At 38.5% G+C, this 19,642-nt stretch overlaps 1 protein-coding gene and 1 long non-coding RNA gene across 2 annotated transcripts; one reads left to right on the top strand and one right to left on the bottom strand.

Annotated features, from left to right (window-relative positions):
• The first annotated feature begins 7,189 nt into the window (after nt 1-7,189).
• Nucleotides 7,190-19,170, top strand: snx22 (sorting nexin 22). The gene is made up of 7 exons (XM_023274253.3): nt 7,190-7,473; nt 10,972-11,055; nt 15,124-15,228; nt 15,785-15,879; nt 16,276-16,308; nt 18,136-18,203; nt 18,667-19,170. Exons 1-7 carry the CDS (start codon nt 7,387-7,389, stop codon nt 18,783-18,785), a joined length of 591 nt encoding a protein of 196 aa, XP_023130021.1. The 5' UTR covers nt 7,190-7,386; the 3' UTR covers nt 18,786-19,170.
• On the bottom strand, nt 13,314-15,982 carry LOC129348576 (uncharacterized). Its single transcript, XR_008601169.1, has 2 exons — nt 15,760-15,982; nt 13,314-15,522 (listed from the first exon to the last, which is right to left on the bottom strand). It is a non-coding gene; the product is annotated as an uncharacterized LOC129348576 (long non-coding RNA).
• Nucleotides 19,171-19,642: the final 472 nt, after the last annotated feature.

The raw sequence follows: 19,642 nt of genomic DNA, 5'->3' as shown, positions 1-19,642 counted from the left end.
TGATTGTGATCCTACTACAAATCCACTGCTGCTGACTTATCGTGACTTATCCATCAGCAATGATACAAGGAACAATTGATTAAATTGTGGATGTGTTTCCGAGTCCCATCAATTCCCGTCGCCCGCTACATGTTTAGGTGATGCGATTCGGCATCCGTACAAAATGTACACATGCATAATGCATGCCTGTGCTCAGTGCAAGGTCGTTTTGTTTGTGGGTACATCTATATTAAATGGCTATATTCTATGGTGCTGTGATTTCTGCCACTAATTTTTTCAAGATTTCAGCCATCGGAAATGATACAACAACTGATCGGCCTTGGCAGAGTACTGCGCTCTCTGAGTGCCTTTCTTGTTTTCAGCTATGTTACAGAGAGAGAACCATCCACTATGCTGAGCTTATAGGTTTATAAGAATATGATGGGCAATGGCAAGTATGTGAAATGATGTATGCAGACTTTAAGTGGACCACATGATGCCAAACAGACCCAGACTGACAAGGTCGATAGAGGTAAGGCTTAAAGTTTCAGTGAAAGAAAAATACCTCAGACCTTGTAAACAGGATTATCAATGGTTATCTGTTCAGATTAGTCAAAGCAATGCAGTTGGCTCCTTAGTTTAAGACAATTCATCACCGTCTGCTATTGTTTTTCTTCAGAATCTAGCTAGAAATCTAGATAGTGTGGTGCATGGGAATTAATGTTCAGCTTTTCAAAGTGGATTATTGTTTGAAATTCTATGATGTCTACAGGCGCAGGTACATAAGCCTGGGACAGCTATGACTCTTTCTGCTGGCAAAGTAATGAAGCTGACGATCCAGAAATGGTTCTGAGCACCAGGAAACTTCTTCGTTGACACAGATAACAGCACATGGGAGACCACCAACTCTACTGTTAATGTTCAGTGCTCGCTCCTGTCGACTGGAGACCTCGACGAATGAACAAATAAGCTTGGTCTCAAACAGTTTGTAGCAGCTTTAATGTTTTTGCTTTTAAGACTGGTTTGTCAATTATAATCATGTAGCTTTTTCTCATATTTCATTTCTCCAGGAAGTACTTTCAGCTCACAGTTAGAAATGGAAACATGTGGGAATAGTTTAAATGCTGGGCTAAGCTTAGAGGAAACTGTGCTATCAGAGTAGTTCAGAAACAGCTTGTTAGTAATAGAAACATTGTTAGAAGCATCTGTCTACTTACAGACAACTGCCCGTACTGAGAGGTAAACTCCACTCATCACTGTTGTTCCACTTTCTTAGTCCAGATAATTTTAAGCTTATGTTTTGGTTCCTTTTTCTTTTATTACCACTACAGATATTATCTGTATTTCAGTTAACGATGTTTAAATTGTAATAACATTGATCATGTAAGACCCTGACAACACACTGAAGCCTGGGTTTGAGGAACAGAGTGAGGACAGTAGGGACAGTTCTTTAACTCCATCTCTGGAACGTCTCTGATCTCTCACCAGAGGATACAATGCCACCAGCACAACCTGCAACAAGAAGAACACAAGACAGAATCAAAGACACCCAAACCATCTGCTGCTGCTGAGAGAATAGCAATTTCTTTACAATGGTGTAATTGTCATTTTCATTTTGTTTGTTTTTTTATGTTTAGATGTTTACATTTAATATGTTGCCTTTACTTTTTCCAGCCATCACGCATTACAAAGACAAATTAATGATTACTTAAACTGCAGAACTGCACATGCTGCCCTTGGTACCATTTAGAATTGTGTGGGCAGACACTGACTGGTTTTTATGACTCCACTGCTGGTAGTCTTTGTTTCCAAAGTTAATGAATGCTACTTGTGCAGGTCAAATGTCCCACACTTAACTTTAACCACTGTTTTTGTTCTGCACTTTCTCTAATGATCTCCTGGCACTAGGCTATGGCAAAACCAGATTTGATCTGCAGCTGGTCCCTCAAAAATGTGATTGTATGTTTATACATTTTTTTTTACCCTTTTTTTGTTGCAGAGGCTGCAGAGTGGTTCGGTGGTTAGCACTGTCCCTTTGCAGCTAGAAGAGCCTCGGTTCACGTCTGGGCCTGGGATCTTTCTGCATAGAGTTTGCATGTTCTCCCTGTGCATGTGTGGGTTTTGTCCCGGTATGCCGGCCTCCTGCCACAGTCCAAAAACATGCTGAGGTTAATTTGTGATTCTAAATTGTCCATAAGTGTGAATGTGAGTGTGATAGTTTGTCTGTATATGCAGCCCTGTGATAGACTGATGGCCTGTGATGTATAGCTAATGGATGGAGGGATTTTGTTGCTGCCATCTTCTTCCAGTGTGCTATCTCATCTGGCTTATTCAACCAAAGTCGAGGGATTAAAAAAAATGGGATATCTGATATCCTTTGTTATATCTCTTGTCATTACAGATCATGTTGATTCCAGGCTTTGTAGAGGACCTGGAACTTAGATCTATAGTTCTCCTCACTATAATTTTAAAGGCAGTTGAAAAGACATTTGTCTGTAAGTTATTATACATATACAGGTTCCTGTATAATGCAATAATCATAGCATCTATATCTTTTAAAAGCAATTCTTAGACCTGATGACACTAAACTAAGGTGCAAGACAGTGAGAAGCCTGCAAGGAAAAACAAGAAAGAAAGTGTTCTGTGTATCAACTCCTGGTCTTTGTGTTGCCTCCATCCTACAGTATGGTGGCCACAGAAATTGAAAAATATTGCTTATTTTAAGTCAGGCAAGTCCTGTGGGTAAAAATATAGTGTCAATGAAAAATTGTTGTTCGACTGTTGAGTGTCTCTGATATAAAAATGAGTTTGAAACCCATTTCTTTACCTCATTGAATTTCTCCTGCAGGACTCTGTTATCCGTCTGGCTGGCTAATGGGAGGACATCATCCAACAGTGTTCCCGCTTTAACCATGAGCGTTTTTAAGGCACTTACCAAAAACACAGTGGAAGTGCTTGTGTGTATCGTCTCGCATAGCCAGACCACCATCTGGCACTAATGCAGCTCTCTGTAGGAAAATCTGGTTATACTTCATCATCTCGCTGCTGTAGGACAGAAGGAAAAATAAGATCTGACTTGTTTGTGTTTCTTTAAGCCAATCACAATCATCTTGGACAGTGCTACGAACAGCATGCTCCATGGTATTCACCTGAAATAGCGACATGGAAAATGGCTTGATGGTACCTTTGCATGCAGGGAGGGAATCATTGCCAATAAGATGGATTATTCACTGAAGAAGAACAAGCAGCGCTGCATTACTGCATGATTCAAAACGTAAAATTCAGTAAGGCGGTTGTTTGCTGTAGTGAAATACACTTTGAGGGCAACACATAGATAATGAGGTGGATGGGAAAAATGTAGAACACTCAATAATTTGCAACAAAGACAAAAACAGGCAATGCTGGGTTCTTTGACCATTTCATTTGTTGCTCTTTATCCGTTCGCTGTGAACCACACTGAATGACCACTACTTATTCCTGGTGTCTTCCTGAGCTGCTCTTCTGACTGGACCATCCAGCTGTGGAGGCAGGACAGCTCTACCCCTGTGTTGAAATTCACATCCATCCAGAGCAGAGTGTACTCAGGTGTGTCAAGTTGACCCCAAACTGGTCCACAGTGTTTACACCCTGAGTTCCTGCATGTGAGTCATTCTGATACAGACTTTCACCAGCTGTCTTTATCTGATTTGAAATAATCCTGTGTTCACTAAATACACACAGTTTTTTCATCCATTGTGTACCAGGTTGCAGCTGGTGTGTTGCTGACGTCTCCGCTGTTTGCCACAAGGACAGACTGTGTTTTCATTGGGGGCAGTGAAGGACAAGTGACTGTCTACAAGCTCAAGAACCTCAATGTGGAAGAAGACATCTAAGTAAAGCTATTTTACATGTAGCACAAAACACTTGAAATACAGAAGCATAACCTTATAATTCAAATATTTTTCTTATTTATTTTTCAGGTATTTTTTTCTTTATACCAAGTATGCTGACATACAAACTCTGCAGCAAAGGAAAATGACTAGTAACAGGCACAAAGGGCAGGCTATGAGTGAGACATTACATTTTTAGGTGGTTGACTGAGAAGAGAATTGCAAACAAATCACAACGTGAGTGCAGAGTAAAACATGTCAGATATTGTACACTGGTCAAACTACCTCTAGAGTTCTTTCTTTCAGGTAGACAGTCTGGATGATGTGATTCAGTCTGAATTTCTTTGTAGAGATGGAAAAACTGCTGTTAAAAAGTAAAAATCTGTGTGGCACCTTCAATATGTCAATGAGTTTGTGCCTGCAAAAATGGCAGTTCAAAGCTGTTTCAAAGGGTTTTTTTAAACCATGGTTAATGCCGTGAAGTTAATTTAAAGTCTCCTTAAAAAATTAAATTAAAAAATGTTAAAGACCTAAATAAATATTTGATTCACTGTTCCATCCAGTGTAGTTTCTTTATGAACAAAACAAGAGATAAACAAATGCAAGGGATAAAAGATAATAAATATTCAAAGATGGTGGGGAAGGACAAAAGCCAGTCATAACATGTGAATTTAACTGTGGCCTTCAAAGATTTGGTTCAATTTATTTTGATCAAGTGTCTGAAAAGCATCAGTTGGAGTCCAGAGTCCAAAAATTACGTTGCTATTTTAGGGTCTGGGGGAAGAGTTGTGTCTGTGGATGGCCAAGCTTTTAGTTTGTAGCTGGAAACAGCTTTCAGTTCAACTGAACTCAAGAATGCATCAGCTAACACCATTATTCTGGATGACAGTGCTTTCTTTCAGTCACTGACTCAGACAAATTGCATCACGCTCCCAAGACTAGCTGGTATGCCTATCAGTGGCTTCACATTCCTCAGCAAAGAGTTTCAAAAGAGGGAATTTAAATGCACAGGGGGATAAATAAAGTATCTATCTATCTATCTATCTATCTATCTATCTATCTATCTATCTATCTATCTATCTATCTATCTATCTATCTATCTATCTATCTATCTATCTATCTATCTATCTATCTATCTATCTATCTATCTGTAGATAGATATCTATATATAAGGTATATTTTAGAAGTTGTAAGATGATAAATCAAATCAGAAAGTAAAAAGAAATGTTTAGATAAAACAAAGAAAAACTGTTAACTTAAACTCAAGGTCATCTAAATTCTAATCCACTGCCTTTCAGGTTTTAAGTTTTCCAATATGATGTAAGTTTTACAGCCAATAGATTAAAACACAGAAACAGGTACATGGAATTAGGTAAAAATTCACTGCATCTTATTTAAAGTTGAGTTTGATGTTATGTAAAAATCCAAATCGGCAAACAAAGCAAGCATAGAAGGCAAGGAGGAAGAAAAAACAGGCAACAGGAAGGCTAAAGGTTGGGTGCCAGCAGGTCATTAATGAAAAGAACAGGGGCAGTTAGGAAATACACCAGTTCTCTTTCTTGGTGAGAGTTAAATGAGAAGGGGCAGTATTACTTGTATTTCTGTTAAATATGACCACACTTACAGCAGCAGGTTAGCTTTCTCTTAGAGAAATGATGTAGGTTTTCATTGTCAAGTGAATGTTATTTTACAGCTACAACACAAAGACTGAATTCCTTTTTGTTAATGTGTACGACTTGTATCTGCTGACACCATGAGTTCAGGCATGATGAGTGTTCACCAGCAGCGTAAGGATTCACATGAGCAAAATTCATGATGACGCAACAGGCAGAATGTGATCATTGTTGTGATCTATGACTCCAGGAGGTCACATATCCTCACAGTGTTGCTGAAGTCAGCTCTGCCGCCTGCTTAATTTAAAGCACAGTGAGTAACAACAAGGATGGGAAGTCATAAATTCCATGATGACAGGTCACAGACAGAGCATGTGATTCTGGCTCAGATCAACCTGAGGAAAATCATCTGTACATGTCGGGAAAACGGCTGAGATTTCCTGTTCAGTAAAGCACTTGCAACATGAAACCTTTTCTTTTACTTCTTCCACTGGTTGTAAATGTTAGACTCTCAGAGGATGTGAGGACAGTTGTGTGTTACGTGGTCTGGGTTTACATCCCTTTTTACGTCCACTTGTTTTTGTTTTACTTTCAAGTACAGCAGGAAGTGAACCTGGATTTGAAAGTGGCATGTTGCTTCTTGAAGGCTGTCAGTTACCAACACTCAACTCCAACCTCAAGGCTGTGACGTTAAGCTGTCAGAGTGGCGATTATCAGATGATTTAAGTTTTATGTGAACAGCTGTTTGGCCTATAAGCCTGCAGCAGAGAGTCACAAATCTGGATCTACAGCTGTTTGATTGGAAGAGCTGGCATGGCAGAAAATGTCACACTTAAACACTAGCTGTGCTTCCATAAAGTATTTTTATGCACATTTTTAAGCATTGCATTGTAGAGGGATGCTAATGAGAGGAGGTGAAATAACAGAAACACACTTTAACAGTTCAGCAAAATCAGAAAGATACAGTTAGATTTATAACAGTTACATTACTGTTCAAAAGTTTGGGGTCACCCAGGCGATTTCACGTTTTTCATGAAAACTCAGTTTTATTCATGTGCTAGCATAGTTGCACAAGGGTTTTCTAATCATCAATTAGACTTTCAACACAATTAGCTAACACAATGTATCATTAGAACACAGGAGTGATGGTTGCTGGAAATGTTCCTCTGTACCCCAATGCAGATATTCCATTAAAAATCCGCCGTTTCCAGCTAGAATAGTCATTTACCACATTAACAATGTCTAGACTGTATTTCTGATTAATTTAATGTTAACTTCACTGAGGAAAAACAGTTTTTCTTTCAAAAATAAGGACATTTCTAAGTAGAGCAGTAGTGTAAATATGACTTTCACAAAAGAACAGTCTTACAGAACTCTATCTGAATCTGAAAACACAACTTAATTATTGAGAGTTCAGCTTTAATGAGCCAGAGGGGAAGTTTAACTTATACACAGTCATTGATGACATTAGAAAATAGTAATAAATACATTTTGAATTATGCAATACCAGTGTTAAAGACAAATCATGAGACTGTATAATACAATAAAATCAAAACTTCTGACAAGAGCCTGCCTGTAGATGTAAATGGTCACTTGTGAGGGAATGATTGTGTGCCAACATGTCCTACGACCAGTAAACGCCACATCTCACAACTAAACATACTCCCGACCTGCTCTCCTGTGGTGATAAACTAGATTTGGTGTTTCTGGTGTTTATTCCCAAATGTCTGACTGCACCTTTAAAATCCTGGATGGTGGATGGGTTTGTCCAATTAGTGTGGAGGTGGAGCAGCAGGAAACAGACCGGAGAGCGACGGACGCGGGTTTTTTTTTTTTTCAGTTCCCGGACGGAGAAGAGCCGTGAAGTTACTGTAAAGTTTGTAATCAGCTGTAGAAAGTAGATGTGACACAGTTAGTGCAGTCCGATGGTGCTGCAGGAAGATTTCCTCATGATTCAAGTGTCGATCCCATCGATGGAGAGGGAAGTGGATGAGTCGGGAAAGTCCAGAAAGGTGAGGACGTCCTGTTGAACCTGTTTCTTGTTCGCAGCAGCACATAGGCAGTGTTTGCTCTCATACGTGTTGTCTTTTGGCTGCTTTGAATGAGCCAGACTTTGCTGTCCGGGATAAAGAGCGGGACTCCAGGTGAGCCCGGTTACCTGCATGGAGACTGGCAGTGAGTTCAGCTCAGGTTTTCTCTGTTTCTATCCAGAGCTGCAGAGATTCCTCAAAACCTGTTTGTCGAGTCCTGCTTTGAATTGGCTCTAAATGGAGAGTAAAAGGTGGAGTAGGTGTTCAGATCATTTACTGAGTAAAAGGAGCAGCATCGGCCTGTAAATATATTTATTACAAACAACAGTCCTGCATTCAAAATGGACTAAGGTGGAAGAACAAGATGTACCTGAAGTACTCATTATACAGATTGTCTCCAGTTGTATGAAATGACTTGAACTTGAGCAACACTTTGCTGTTGCGGTTGATTGGAGTTCAGTCAAAGTGTTTTACATCTGTCGTCGACAGATACGAGCCTCTTATTGGCCAATATTGATTTTTTTTTTTTTAACAAATGAGGTACAAAATTGCTGAACTGAACTGATATTGTATTTAACTGTGTTATTCAGCATTATTACTGTCTGATGACCTCACAGACAGCTTTGGCTTTTCTCTTCTCCTTCTGTCTCCTGCTCAGTCCTACATGTTGAGTTTGTCCTCTGCCTCCTCCTGTGATAACGGCGTTTGTGAAAGCTGCAGTCTTTTGGCAGCATTTTGGTTGAGGTTTAATGATTGTAAATTTGGGAGAATGCCCCATAAGCTGCAGTAGCTGGTGCAGACCGACCAATGGTAGCCCTGCTAGAGCTAATAAATGTTTTCGTGCTTTGTATTTTATTCAAACAGCTGGTTACAGACTAAGCTGTAGCACCATCTCTGTGTGATTTGTCCTAAGGTGTGCTGAGCACAAGGCACAGGATTGTCTGCACTGTGTCTAGGCTCTTTTGATGGAAAACTTAGAAATCAAAGCACCTGCAAAGTCCAGCAGTGACTGCTTCATTTAAAACTCTTTTAGAGATGAATTATAGAGGTGTTGATGGCCAACAGTCTCTTCCTACAGTCTGTCCTCATAACAATAATGTGTTTTCCCGGTGTGTATGCAGTTGGCTCACTTGCAGTGCAGACAGTCAACAGGATCACAAACTTTGTGGACGTCTGCAGAGGGTCCTGACCTGTGAGGAGTTGGGTGGATGATAAACTTTACATCATGTGTACTCTTGCAGATGTAGCTGTGGAACACTATAACGGGCCTTCAGCCAATCCCCTGGCAACTGATCAATTCACAGCCCGAAATTGGTTAATGCAGAATTTTAATTGGTCAGTCAATGGGACTATTGTATAGCCCACACTTTTACAGATGAGTCTGCAAATGTTTCTATGCTGAAGAATTTATAAGCTCATCTTATATTTTGTGTTTAAAATTGATATGAAAAAATAAGTTGTTAAATAGGAAATAATTATGATTTTCCTCTGATAAAGTGAAGTCTGGTGCATAAATAAGAACTTGGTCATGTTTATGTTTGCATTTTACATGCGGGAGCTTAACTATGCTCACATGTTGAGAAGGTGTCAGAGTCAAAAAAGAAAAATTAATTAGGAGAAAGTTACAATGTCAGATGGCTGACAAAGAGCAAAGCCAACATTAGTCGTCGTAGTCCGGTGTTGGGCCACTAAATGGCATCAGAACATCTTGTCATTGGACTTTACTGGAGGAATGAACACCATTGTTCCAACAGACAGTTTGGTGTTTTGATGATGGTGGTGGAGGACACTGTCCAACCTGCTGGTCCAAAATCTCCAGAAGGATTTCATTTAGGTGGAGATATGTTGACTGTGAAGGCCACAACACATGACTGACATCACTGTAATCAAAGCATTCAATGACCTGTTGTCTCCTACAGATTGAGGCGTTATCGTCCTGGAAGAGCATGCAGCTAAATGGGCCCCACAGTATAACAGGGACCAGGTCTGTAGGACTCACTGCAGTACTCAAAGGTTCAGGTTCTTCCATTAATTAGCCACCCCCCTGCAGCAGTTTTAAAACACTCAATCACCAGTGGAAGTACAGCATCATAATAAGTTAGAATATTTGCTATGCAGACAAAAACAAACCCCCTGTGACTGCTGTTGTTATATATGTATTTTCTCATTAGGTTAATGTGGCTCATCGTCAAATGTCAGGGCAGGGGAAGCTAATTTCAACCACATTATATGTTGGGTTAATTTGTAACCGTGTTGCATATTTTATCAACTTCTGCTGCATGTGGAAATGTGGTGGAGAAGTATAACGTAGCATAAAGTTGACTTCTTCCTCTTTACGTGAAAGAAAATACTTCAGTAGTGTATTTATTCACAGTAATTGAGAACATGTAGTTGGTTACATTCAACCTCTGGTCTTAAAATGAAGGAGCTACTCTTGTGTTGTTGGAGGTCTGATTCATTCGGTGAACAACCTTAAATGAGCTCATGTTAGTTAAAAGCCCACTGAGGAAAGTAGACCAGTCATCAGATATTTCCATCTGAGATGTAACGATTTGAAAGATCTACAAAATATAAATCATGGCGGTATTTCAGGACTGTTTTGCAGTGAAAGTATTTTTGGATTGTACAGCTAAATTATTATTATGTTGTTCTTATAAGTGACATTGCTCAGGGATGTATTCATATCTGTTGTATACTGTATAAATGAGTGTGAATGCATGTCTCAGCACACATATAATTTCCAGTCAATGGTCAGATATTCAGTAACGTTAGAACCATCATCATCATCTAAAAGCTGCCTTGTTTCAAATGCATCTTCCGTGTGTTTTATATTGTCATTGTATTTCCATATATTGTGCTTCCTGTCTTGTACTTTTCCATTTTATTCCATGTTTTACTCCACAGTTGTTGTTTTTTCCAGCCTTTTGTTATTTGCTTAAGTGCTGTTATTCTCACGATTCTGAATAAATTATTTTCATCTTGACTAAGACTAATGTGAGGATTTTCCAGTGTAGTATGCTTTGCTTATGAATAGAGCTTTGTTTTTTAAGTCTCTTCTTCAGATTAACCAATTTATAACTAAAAAGTTCTTGGCTCAGAGGACGAAGTTCACACATTATATATTGTTGAGAAAGCTTAAAGTAATATTCTTATTCAAGTGTACAGCTGTGATAAGAAAGTCGCGCTCATTTCTGTTCTTGAGAGTGAAATATTAAGCTCTGTATCTCCTCCTGCTGGAGAAATGTTGTTGTATCATTATACAGACCTCAGTGGAATAACCTAAAGCATGGATCAGTCAGAGTCAGAACATTTAAATGTGACTCTCAATGTGAAGGAAAACTGAGCTTCCTGTTACAGTGCTGCACACAATAAACTATTACCAATTAGTGCTACACTCACTACCTGTTTAAAAGGCTAAATGACTCAGTAAATCACTAATTCTGAATGAATCTTCTGCCTCTTGTTCTGTCTTGTTTGCAGCTTTTCAGAGTTGAAGTCTTGTTTAATGAGAGGAAACATTATGTGCTCAGAAGAAGCAGTGAGTTCCAGACTCTCCACAGAAAAGTAAGTAGCTTTATAACCACAGTTACTGTGACCGTAGACTACCGTTCAGAAGTTTGGGGTCCTTAGAAATGTCCTTATTTTTGAAAGAAAAGCAGTTTTTCTCAATGAAGATAACATTAAATCAGAAATACAGTCTAGACATTGTTAATGTGGTAAATGACTATTCTATCTGGAAACGGCTGATTTTTATTGGAATATCTCCATAGGGATACAGAGGAACATTTCCAGCAACCATCACTCCTGTGTTCTAATGGTAAATTGTGTTAGCTAATTGTGTTGAAAGGCTAACTGATGATTAGAAAACCCTTGTGCAATTATGCTAGCACATGAATAAAAGTCAGTTTTCATGGATAACATGAAATTGCCTGGGTGACCCCAAACTTTTGAATGCTAGTGTATATTGATGATGCTGACTGTGATGTGGATTTGGATTAACTTTGTGTGTTGTGCCTCTGAATGAATGATTTTGTAGCTTTTGTGTGTGTCCATGCTCCAACTATCAGTGTAGCCTACTACAGTACAGTCCTGCCCTTTCTTTCTGTCACACTTGTCTGGATTATTGCTGGTGACTTTTCTGAGCTGTGCTGTCTCTGAACAGGCGGCCTGGATGACTTTTGCTCATTTATTTTTCATATATTTAATTTAATTCAAAGGAACAGCTGTTGCCCACCAACTCCATGCTTACACTGTTTACACCAGGGACCAGTTGATCGTGTTGAAAACAGCCAGTACAGCGAACAGAACAGCAACAAGAGATTTTCCACAAGAAATCCAAGAACATGTTGAGGAAAAACAGGAAGAATAATTCCATGGGTTTCAATAGGTTCCTCGCACCACTTCGTGGTGCTCGGACCCTAATGGGGCTGATGAGGAAATTAAAAACTGTTTCCAGACAACAGAGACTGATGGACACAGAAGTGTAGCTTTGTTTCTATCTTGGTGTACAGTGTGAAATCACTGGGATGTCAGATGGACGTGCTAAAAGCCCTAGTGAGGAAGTCAGGGGTTTTTCTGTTTCACAGAGACATGGCTACAGGAAAATATTCCACATGACATTGTTTCCATCTATGCTTTAGGACGGTTGAGGTGAACAAGAATGAATTCAACACTGGCAATGAAAGACGATTTTATTGAGGAGTCCATATTATGTTTTTTGGGTTTTCCCCTTTCCTCTTTTGGATGTGTTAAACCCACAACAAAACGAGTTATTCTCTCTCACAGAACATTTTGCTTACCTGCTTGAAACACCTCGTTTGAAGTCCAGACTCTTTTTCCGTTGCTTACACTACCATTCAAAAATTTGATGCCACCCAGGCAATTCCATGTTTTCCATGAAAACTCACACTTTTATTCATGTACTAATGTAATAGCACAAAGGTTTGATAATCATCAGTTAGTCTTTCAACACCATTAGCTAACACAATGTAGCATTAGAACACAGGAGTGATGGTTGCTGGAAATGTTCCTCTGTACCTCTATGTAGATATTCCATTAAAAATCAGCTGTTTCCATCTAGAATAGTCATTTACCACATTAACAATGTCTAGACTGTATTTCTGCTTAATTTAATGTTATCTTCATTGAGAAAAAAAACAGTTTTTCTTTCAAAAATAAGGACATTTATAAGTGACCCCAAACTTTTGAACAGTAGTGTATCTATTCACTATTTATCACATTTACTTAACACCTGCCTGCAGCTAGTTTAGCCCTTAACCCTCGTGTCGTCCTGCGAGTCAAAATTGACCTGTTTTAAAGTTTGAAAATGTGGAAAAATATATATTTTCACAGTGAAACTTCTGATGTCCACATTTTCAACATTTTTGGGAAATCTTTCAACATTTTTTGGAGGAAAAAAAGAAATGTTAAAAATGTTTCTTAAGAACATTCACAAAAAAAATCAACCAAAATCCTGTGAAATTTGCTGGATTTTGATTGATTTTTATGTGAATGTTCTTAAAGAAAATATTACAAGTTTTACTGATATATATGTGATCACTTTAGATATTTTTAGGATTTTTTTGGAAGATTTTTCTCATTTTTTGAAAATATTTACAAGAATTTTCTTGCCAAATTTGGGGAATTTTTTAAAAATAAAACTGTTAAGGGAAACTTTTAAGGAATTATTGGAATTTCCTTCCTGAAGGTTTTGCAAATTTTCAGAAATTTGGGGAATTTTTTTTTTTTTTTAGAATTTTTGGATTTTTTTCAGACAAGGAAAAAATATTTTTTGGTGCCCGTAAATGAGGACAACAGTTCAATTCAATTCAATTCAATTTTATTTATATAGCGCCAATCTACAGTCAAATTGTCTGAAGACGCTTTACAGAACCCATATGCCTGAACCCCCAGAGCAAGCCCAAAGGAACATAAAACACACAGTTTGATACATGCATGATAAGACAGATGATACATGCAAAGTACAACTGACATGGAAACTAATTATAATTTACTGCTATGGTGTACAGCTCTGACATTAAATATACTACATATATAGCTGGTGGTAAAATTCAAGAATATGTAGATGAGTATATCAAGTATAGTAAGGACAATGCAGAGTAGATTGGTGGAAATGGGCAGCTGGAAGCAGTGGGCTGGAGGAAGGTCAGCAGCAGCATCCACAGATGGAGACTAGGCCAGTTGGTGGGAGAACAACCACAGATCTGAAGCATCCAGCTCTGGGACCAGGGACACTCGGAGAAAGGACACAGAAAGAAACAGAGTGAATGTAATGCAATAATGGTATATGTAGTAAATACATAGGTAGTTAGAGAAGGGCTCATTGCATCAAGAGAGGTCCCCCAGCAGTCTAGGCCTATAGCAGCATAACTAGGGGCAGAACAAAGGGACGTCGGGAGGGGAAGTCAGTTGTGCAGATGAAGACTCCAGCTGACCCCCTCAGGGTCCCCCAGTCAGCCCTAACCGTCTTAAAAATAGAGAGGGTGTCCGCCTCCCGAACCCAAACTGGGAGCTGGTTCCACAGGAGAGGTGCCTGATAACTGAAGGCTCTGCCTCCCATTCTACTTTTAGAGATTCTAGGAACAACAAGTAAGCCTGCAGTCTGAGAGCGAAGAGTTCTGCTAGGATAATATGGTACTATCAGGTCTTTAAGATATGATGGAGATCGGTTGTTAAGGGCTTTATATGTCAGAAGAAGGATTTTGAATTCTATTCTAGATTTAACAGGAGGGTTAAACAAAGAATGAGCTGCTCCCCGCTAATATTGTGTCACCAGAGCCGCTTTTGCCAGAGCTACGTCTCTCTGCCTGTGCTCAGAGATCTGAGTTTACACTACGGAACCAACCTTTCTTCATTTTTGTCAGGTCAGATAGCCAATCAAAGCAGACTGGGCTTTTTAGAAGGGAGCCATTACGAGACAGGAGGTAAAACAGAGCATTTCAGACAGAGGGTGATAATAAGGACTGTAGCAATGTACAGTATGAGAAAAATAATGGGAATTTTTAAATTATTGTTAGAGTTAATGTGCTGAACTCCAAGTCTTGGAGCTTTGTCCACATTTAGTCCCCCAGAAAAACTTTCACATGCTGTCTTGATTGTTCTGGACACACACCCCTCTGATATCTCACCAGCCATTTGTGACTACACACTGTACATCTCAGTGGTATCTTCATGACCTTCAGGGACTTCAATCATGTGACACTGGACAAGACTTTTCCCATTTAAACTCAGTTTGCAGACTGCCTTACTAGATGAAGCAGAGTGCTGAGCAGCTGTGGTCATCCACTTATACAGTTCTTCTTCTTTCTGTTTAGGTTTTATTCATTTACAACCCCCACAAATGTTAACAAGCAATTTTCTTGCAGCGATTAAATGTTGTTTTCTGGTTAAAATAACAGTTTACATGCACAAGTAAACTGAAAATCCAAAACTATGAAGGTCTCCTGCAACTGCATGTGTATTTACTGTGGCCTGAAACAAATGTTTTAGAGAGTTGTGAAAACTCTTCATATACTTTTGAGGATCAAAAAATCTTTGTTCTTTAAAATCGGTGCTTCACCCCATTTATAAATTTGATTTGAAAGCTCTTGTTTTGTCTCGTGGTGTCTGCAGCTCAGGAAGATCATCCAGACCCCGGATTTCCCGAGCAAAAGGAATCCCCATCTGAGGACCAAACCTCTGGAGCAGAGGAGGCAGGAGCTGGAGGACTACATCCAGGTAACACAGCAAACCCAGTCCTCGTCTCTCAACCTGATATCCTTCAGCAGAAAGCCTCGGCTGTGCTGAGGTGTCTTTGTGAAAGACACATTTTATAGAATTCTCTTCGTTTTTGACTTCTACTGTAAAGCCACTGTAAAACCTCACTAACAAATTGAGCTGTAAGTGCTTTTCAAAATGTGAAATCACAAGTTTACTGTTGGGATTCTGACCTCTGGTAACACCGTGGAGCTGTTTCCGTGTGGATATTTACCGTGTATCACATCAAAGACATTCCTGCCAGTGCACATATTCCTATAGAGATGACAGATCATAACATATATACAGTATATGACACTTATCATGTTGCTGCCTGAGGAAAGGCCATGCTACTCTGCTTTGGAAATGTTTGAAAGGAGCTTAACTACCTATTTACTGAAAGCTTAAACATCAGGTTTTCATTGAGGTACAGTATTGAAATGTATTTACTTTTTGAACCCTCACAATCTTAATTTGAAAAATCAAAAAAAAAAAAAAACACAACAATCTTACAGTTTGACTCTTCTTTGATGACCAGGAGATCATCTATCAAGATGAAGACGTGCCACAGGTGCTGCTGGACTTCCTCCATGTGAAACATTTCCATACAGGCCATAAGATCAGCAGCATGGAGTAAGTCCTTCAGGCCAGACTCCTCTGACTGCACCCAGCAATGTTGGACACCTAGCTATATTTAGTGCATCTAATTTTGGATTGGGGGCAATGCAGCAACATAATAAAACCCCAGAAACATTTCTCACAGTGGTGTGGAGCAGCAGCACTGACTCTAACCCACAATTTAGCTAACGATCAAGGACAGAAAACTGTACAGATTCTTTAATTTAGTTCATGCTGAAAGTGTTTTGATGTTCCTCTATTATAAAAAACATTCTTTTTTTTTAACTAGAGGAAGTTTTTGTAACATAGAGTAGCACATGTATTCCATCTTTGTTGGAAACACATATGTTAACTTTTATTTTGACCGTGTCCTTGCAGGAATTATCTAACAGTTACGTGTTCTGCTTCTAGGTCACTTGATGAATTGGACAGTCAGGATTACAAGTAAGGGCTTCACTAGTATTTCGTATGTCTCAGTATTTGTGTGATTCAGTGTGTGTCCTGCATCAAGAGGGATGGAACAAAAAACAGCCATTTGCGCATCAGACATTACAGTTAGATGACTACACATTACATTTGGTAATGTTTTGTCCCTTTGTGCTTCTCCACTCCACTAGGTCCAGATTTTTAAAATCTATGTGTGGTATGAACAAAATCTCTGTTAACAGCAACACACCGACATTGCACAAACAATAATCATTTTAATGCTCTGTTTGGTTGCTTCTGACTTTGTCTCATTACATATGCAGCAAAATTACTTTTTTCTTTTTTCTACTTAGTGACCACTGCTTAGAAAGTAAGCACAGCCACAAAGCATGAAAATAAAATGTGTGAAGTAAAACATCAAAAATGTCGGCAAAACTGTATTATAGAACTATATTAGAAATGTGGCCACTGAAGAACAGAAAGGTGCTACTTAAAGCTCCTAAAAGGTTTGCAGTGACTTTGGCTTATGGCTGTTCCTCCTGTTGTCTTCACTTACGGGCACCCAAAAAAATATTGTTTCTTTGTCTGAACAAAAATCCAAAAATTCTGAAAAAAATTCCCCAAATTTCTGAAAATTTGCAAAACCTTCAGGAAGAAAATTTCAATAATTCCTTAAAAATTTCCCTTAAAAATTTTATTTTAAAAAAAATCCCCCAAATTTGGCAAGAAAATTCATGTAAATATTTTCAAAAAATTAGTAAAAATCTTCAAAAAAAATCCTAAAAATATCTAACGTGACTACATATATATCAGTAAAACTTCTAATATTTTCTTTAAGAACATTCACAAAAAAATCAACCAAAATCCCGAGAAATTTGCTGGATTTTGGTTGATTTTTTTGTGAATGTTCTTAAGAAACATCTTTAACATTTCTTTCCTTCCACCAAAAATGTTCAGAGATTTCCCAGAAATGTTGAAAATGTGAATATCAGAAGTTTCACTGTGAAAATATATCTTTTTTCCCACATTTTCAAACTTTAAAACAAGTCAATTTTGACCCGCAGGACAACACAAGGGTTAAATGATGCTCATCAAATGACGCAATGTAGTTGGAGTGTGACACTCCACAGCTCAGGGCCATGAGTCGACTCTACTCCCACCTTTAGAAAGGGCTTGTCGGCGCCAAACCTCGTCATCATCATTCTAGTAGATCCAAACTGTACCAGAATGCACACTAGGGCTGCAACTGACTGTTATTTTCAATGTTGATTAATCTGTCCTTACATTTGCTATAAAATATCAGAAAATTTCCCAAAGCCCAAGGTGGCTTTGATGTCTTATTTGTCCACAACCCAAAGATTTTCAGTTTACTCATGTGGTGGAGTAAAGAAACCAGAAAATGTTCAAATTTAAGAAGCCAGAATCAGAGAATTGTCATGTTTTTTTTAATTTAAAAAATTACTCACTCAACATTGGGTGCCCTGGTAGCTCAACTGATTGAACAGGTGACCAATAAACAGAGGCTATAGTTCCCAAAGCAGCGGTCATTGGTTCAAATCCAGCCCATGGCCCTATGCTGCAGGTCTTTCCCCCATTCTTCTCCCCATTTTTCCTGTGTCTTTCTCCACTGTCCTATATAATAAAGCCTAAAAGGTCAAAAAATAAATAAATTACTCACACTGATATAATTGTTGACATTCAATTTGATAAACTACTAATAGATTAATTGTTGCATTAGTTATACTAGTGGAAATGGAAATCATGCTACACAGTTAATTTTGATGTTTGAAGAACTACAGTCATTGCATGAGACTGACTGATTACTTTTTGCTTTGGTCTCCTCAGTTTTCAGTTACCATATCAGCGCGTGGTGGGATTCTTTCAGGATCCCTATATCTCCAAATGCACAGCAGGTAAGAAAGAATAGACTTGTTCTAAACAGCATTTGTTGTGCTATAGTCAAATAAATTCAGAAAAATGTTGACAGAAAAAACGCAAAGTCCTTCATTTAGTCGTTTGGTATTGTATTTTAGAGAAAAAAGTGTCAAAATGCTAGAATTGTAACCAACCGAAGAAAATCTTGGTAAACGTGCAGTCAACAGTCAACATTAAATAAGTTAGAACTTTCACTCGATGTTTGGAGACTTCAAAGTTGCAAAAAGGAGGGGTGTTCATAGGTTGTTGCCCTGCTGCCAAAAATACATATTAACCCTCAAAGGCTGTTGATGTAGTCCTCTACTTGTCATTAAAATATAACCGATTGTATGACAAATGAGTATCTTCCAACCAGTTGACGAGCTGACCTGGAGACTACAGCCTTATGAAAAAGACCACATCCTTAGTCACACAGAATAAACCCTGAGTTTTGTCTCGCAGGTCTCCCAGATGTTGTTGTGGACGGAGTACTTCAGGGTTTTTACCCCCGGGACGTCCGGGTCAGCTTCACCTCCTCCACACTCCCTGAGCCAGACTCCACCACTTCTGTAGAGGCCTGAACACAGACAGTAGAGTCAAATACACAAAACTTTGAGTGAAAAAGCCAACTGTACACAACAAGCTGACATAACAGAACAGTTTCTGTATGGCTGACCCCGATGGGATTGAAACCATCATCCAGTCTATATTGATGCAGTACTTTACCTAGTGTGCAATTTTAGTTTCTCATATTTAGACCAACAGTTCATCAGACTCTCATAGTGTGTGTCAGTGTTTTATAGCCATGAAGATGTCAAATTGATTTTAATCAGGATTATTGACATTATGTTGCCAAAGCAAATGTGAACCCAGTAAAATACATACTTAATGTGTGCCATTCGTTTTAGTGATACTGTAGGTAAGTAGATGTGAATATTATTTTAAAATAAAGGACTACTGACAATATTTCTACTTGAAAATTAGAGGAAGCAACAATTTTTAAGATGTTTTCGTTTTTGTTTACAGTTTTGTTCTTTTTGTCAAAGTAACTGTTTGACCGGTCCGTGTACGGATCTGGTAATTGGATTTTCCGTTCTGAAACGGGTATTGAAAAACAAAAAACGAGTGGTTATTTGATTTTCGTTTTAAAATACAAAAATTCAAATTGAAATACAAGGCGTTTTTCCTTTTCATGATCAAAAAGGAATATACGATTCTTTTTTAATGCTTTGATTTTCGTTTTATATTTAGAATAACAAGAACGTAAAATCAGTAAGAGACAGAAACGAAAAAAAGTCCGTTTTTTCATTTTCTGAGACCGGAAGTGGTCATCAGGAAGTGTGGAGCCAAACAGAGTACGGTGCATAGACTGTACATACATTTTTTTTCGTGAGTTTTCATGGTCAGAATGAGAGATCAGGTGGCCGATCTTAAAATA

Source organism: Amphiprion ocellaris, chromosome 3, assembly GCF_022539595.1.
Source record: "Amphiprion ocellaris isolate individual 3 ecotype Okinawa chromosome 3, ASM2253959v1, whole genome shotgun sequence".
Lineage (NCBI taxonomy): Eukaryota > Metazoa > Chordata > Actinopteri > Pomacentridae > Amphiprion > Amphiprion ocellaris.
This window is presented reverse-complemented; position numbering and strand designations above follow the sequence as displayed.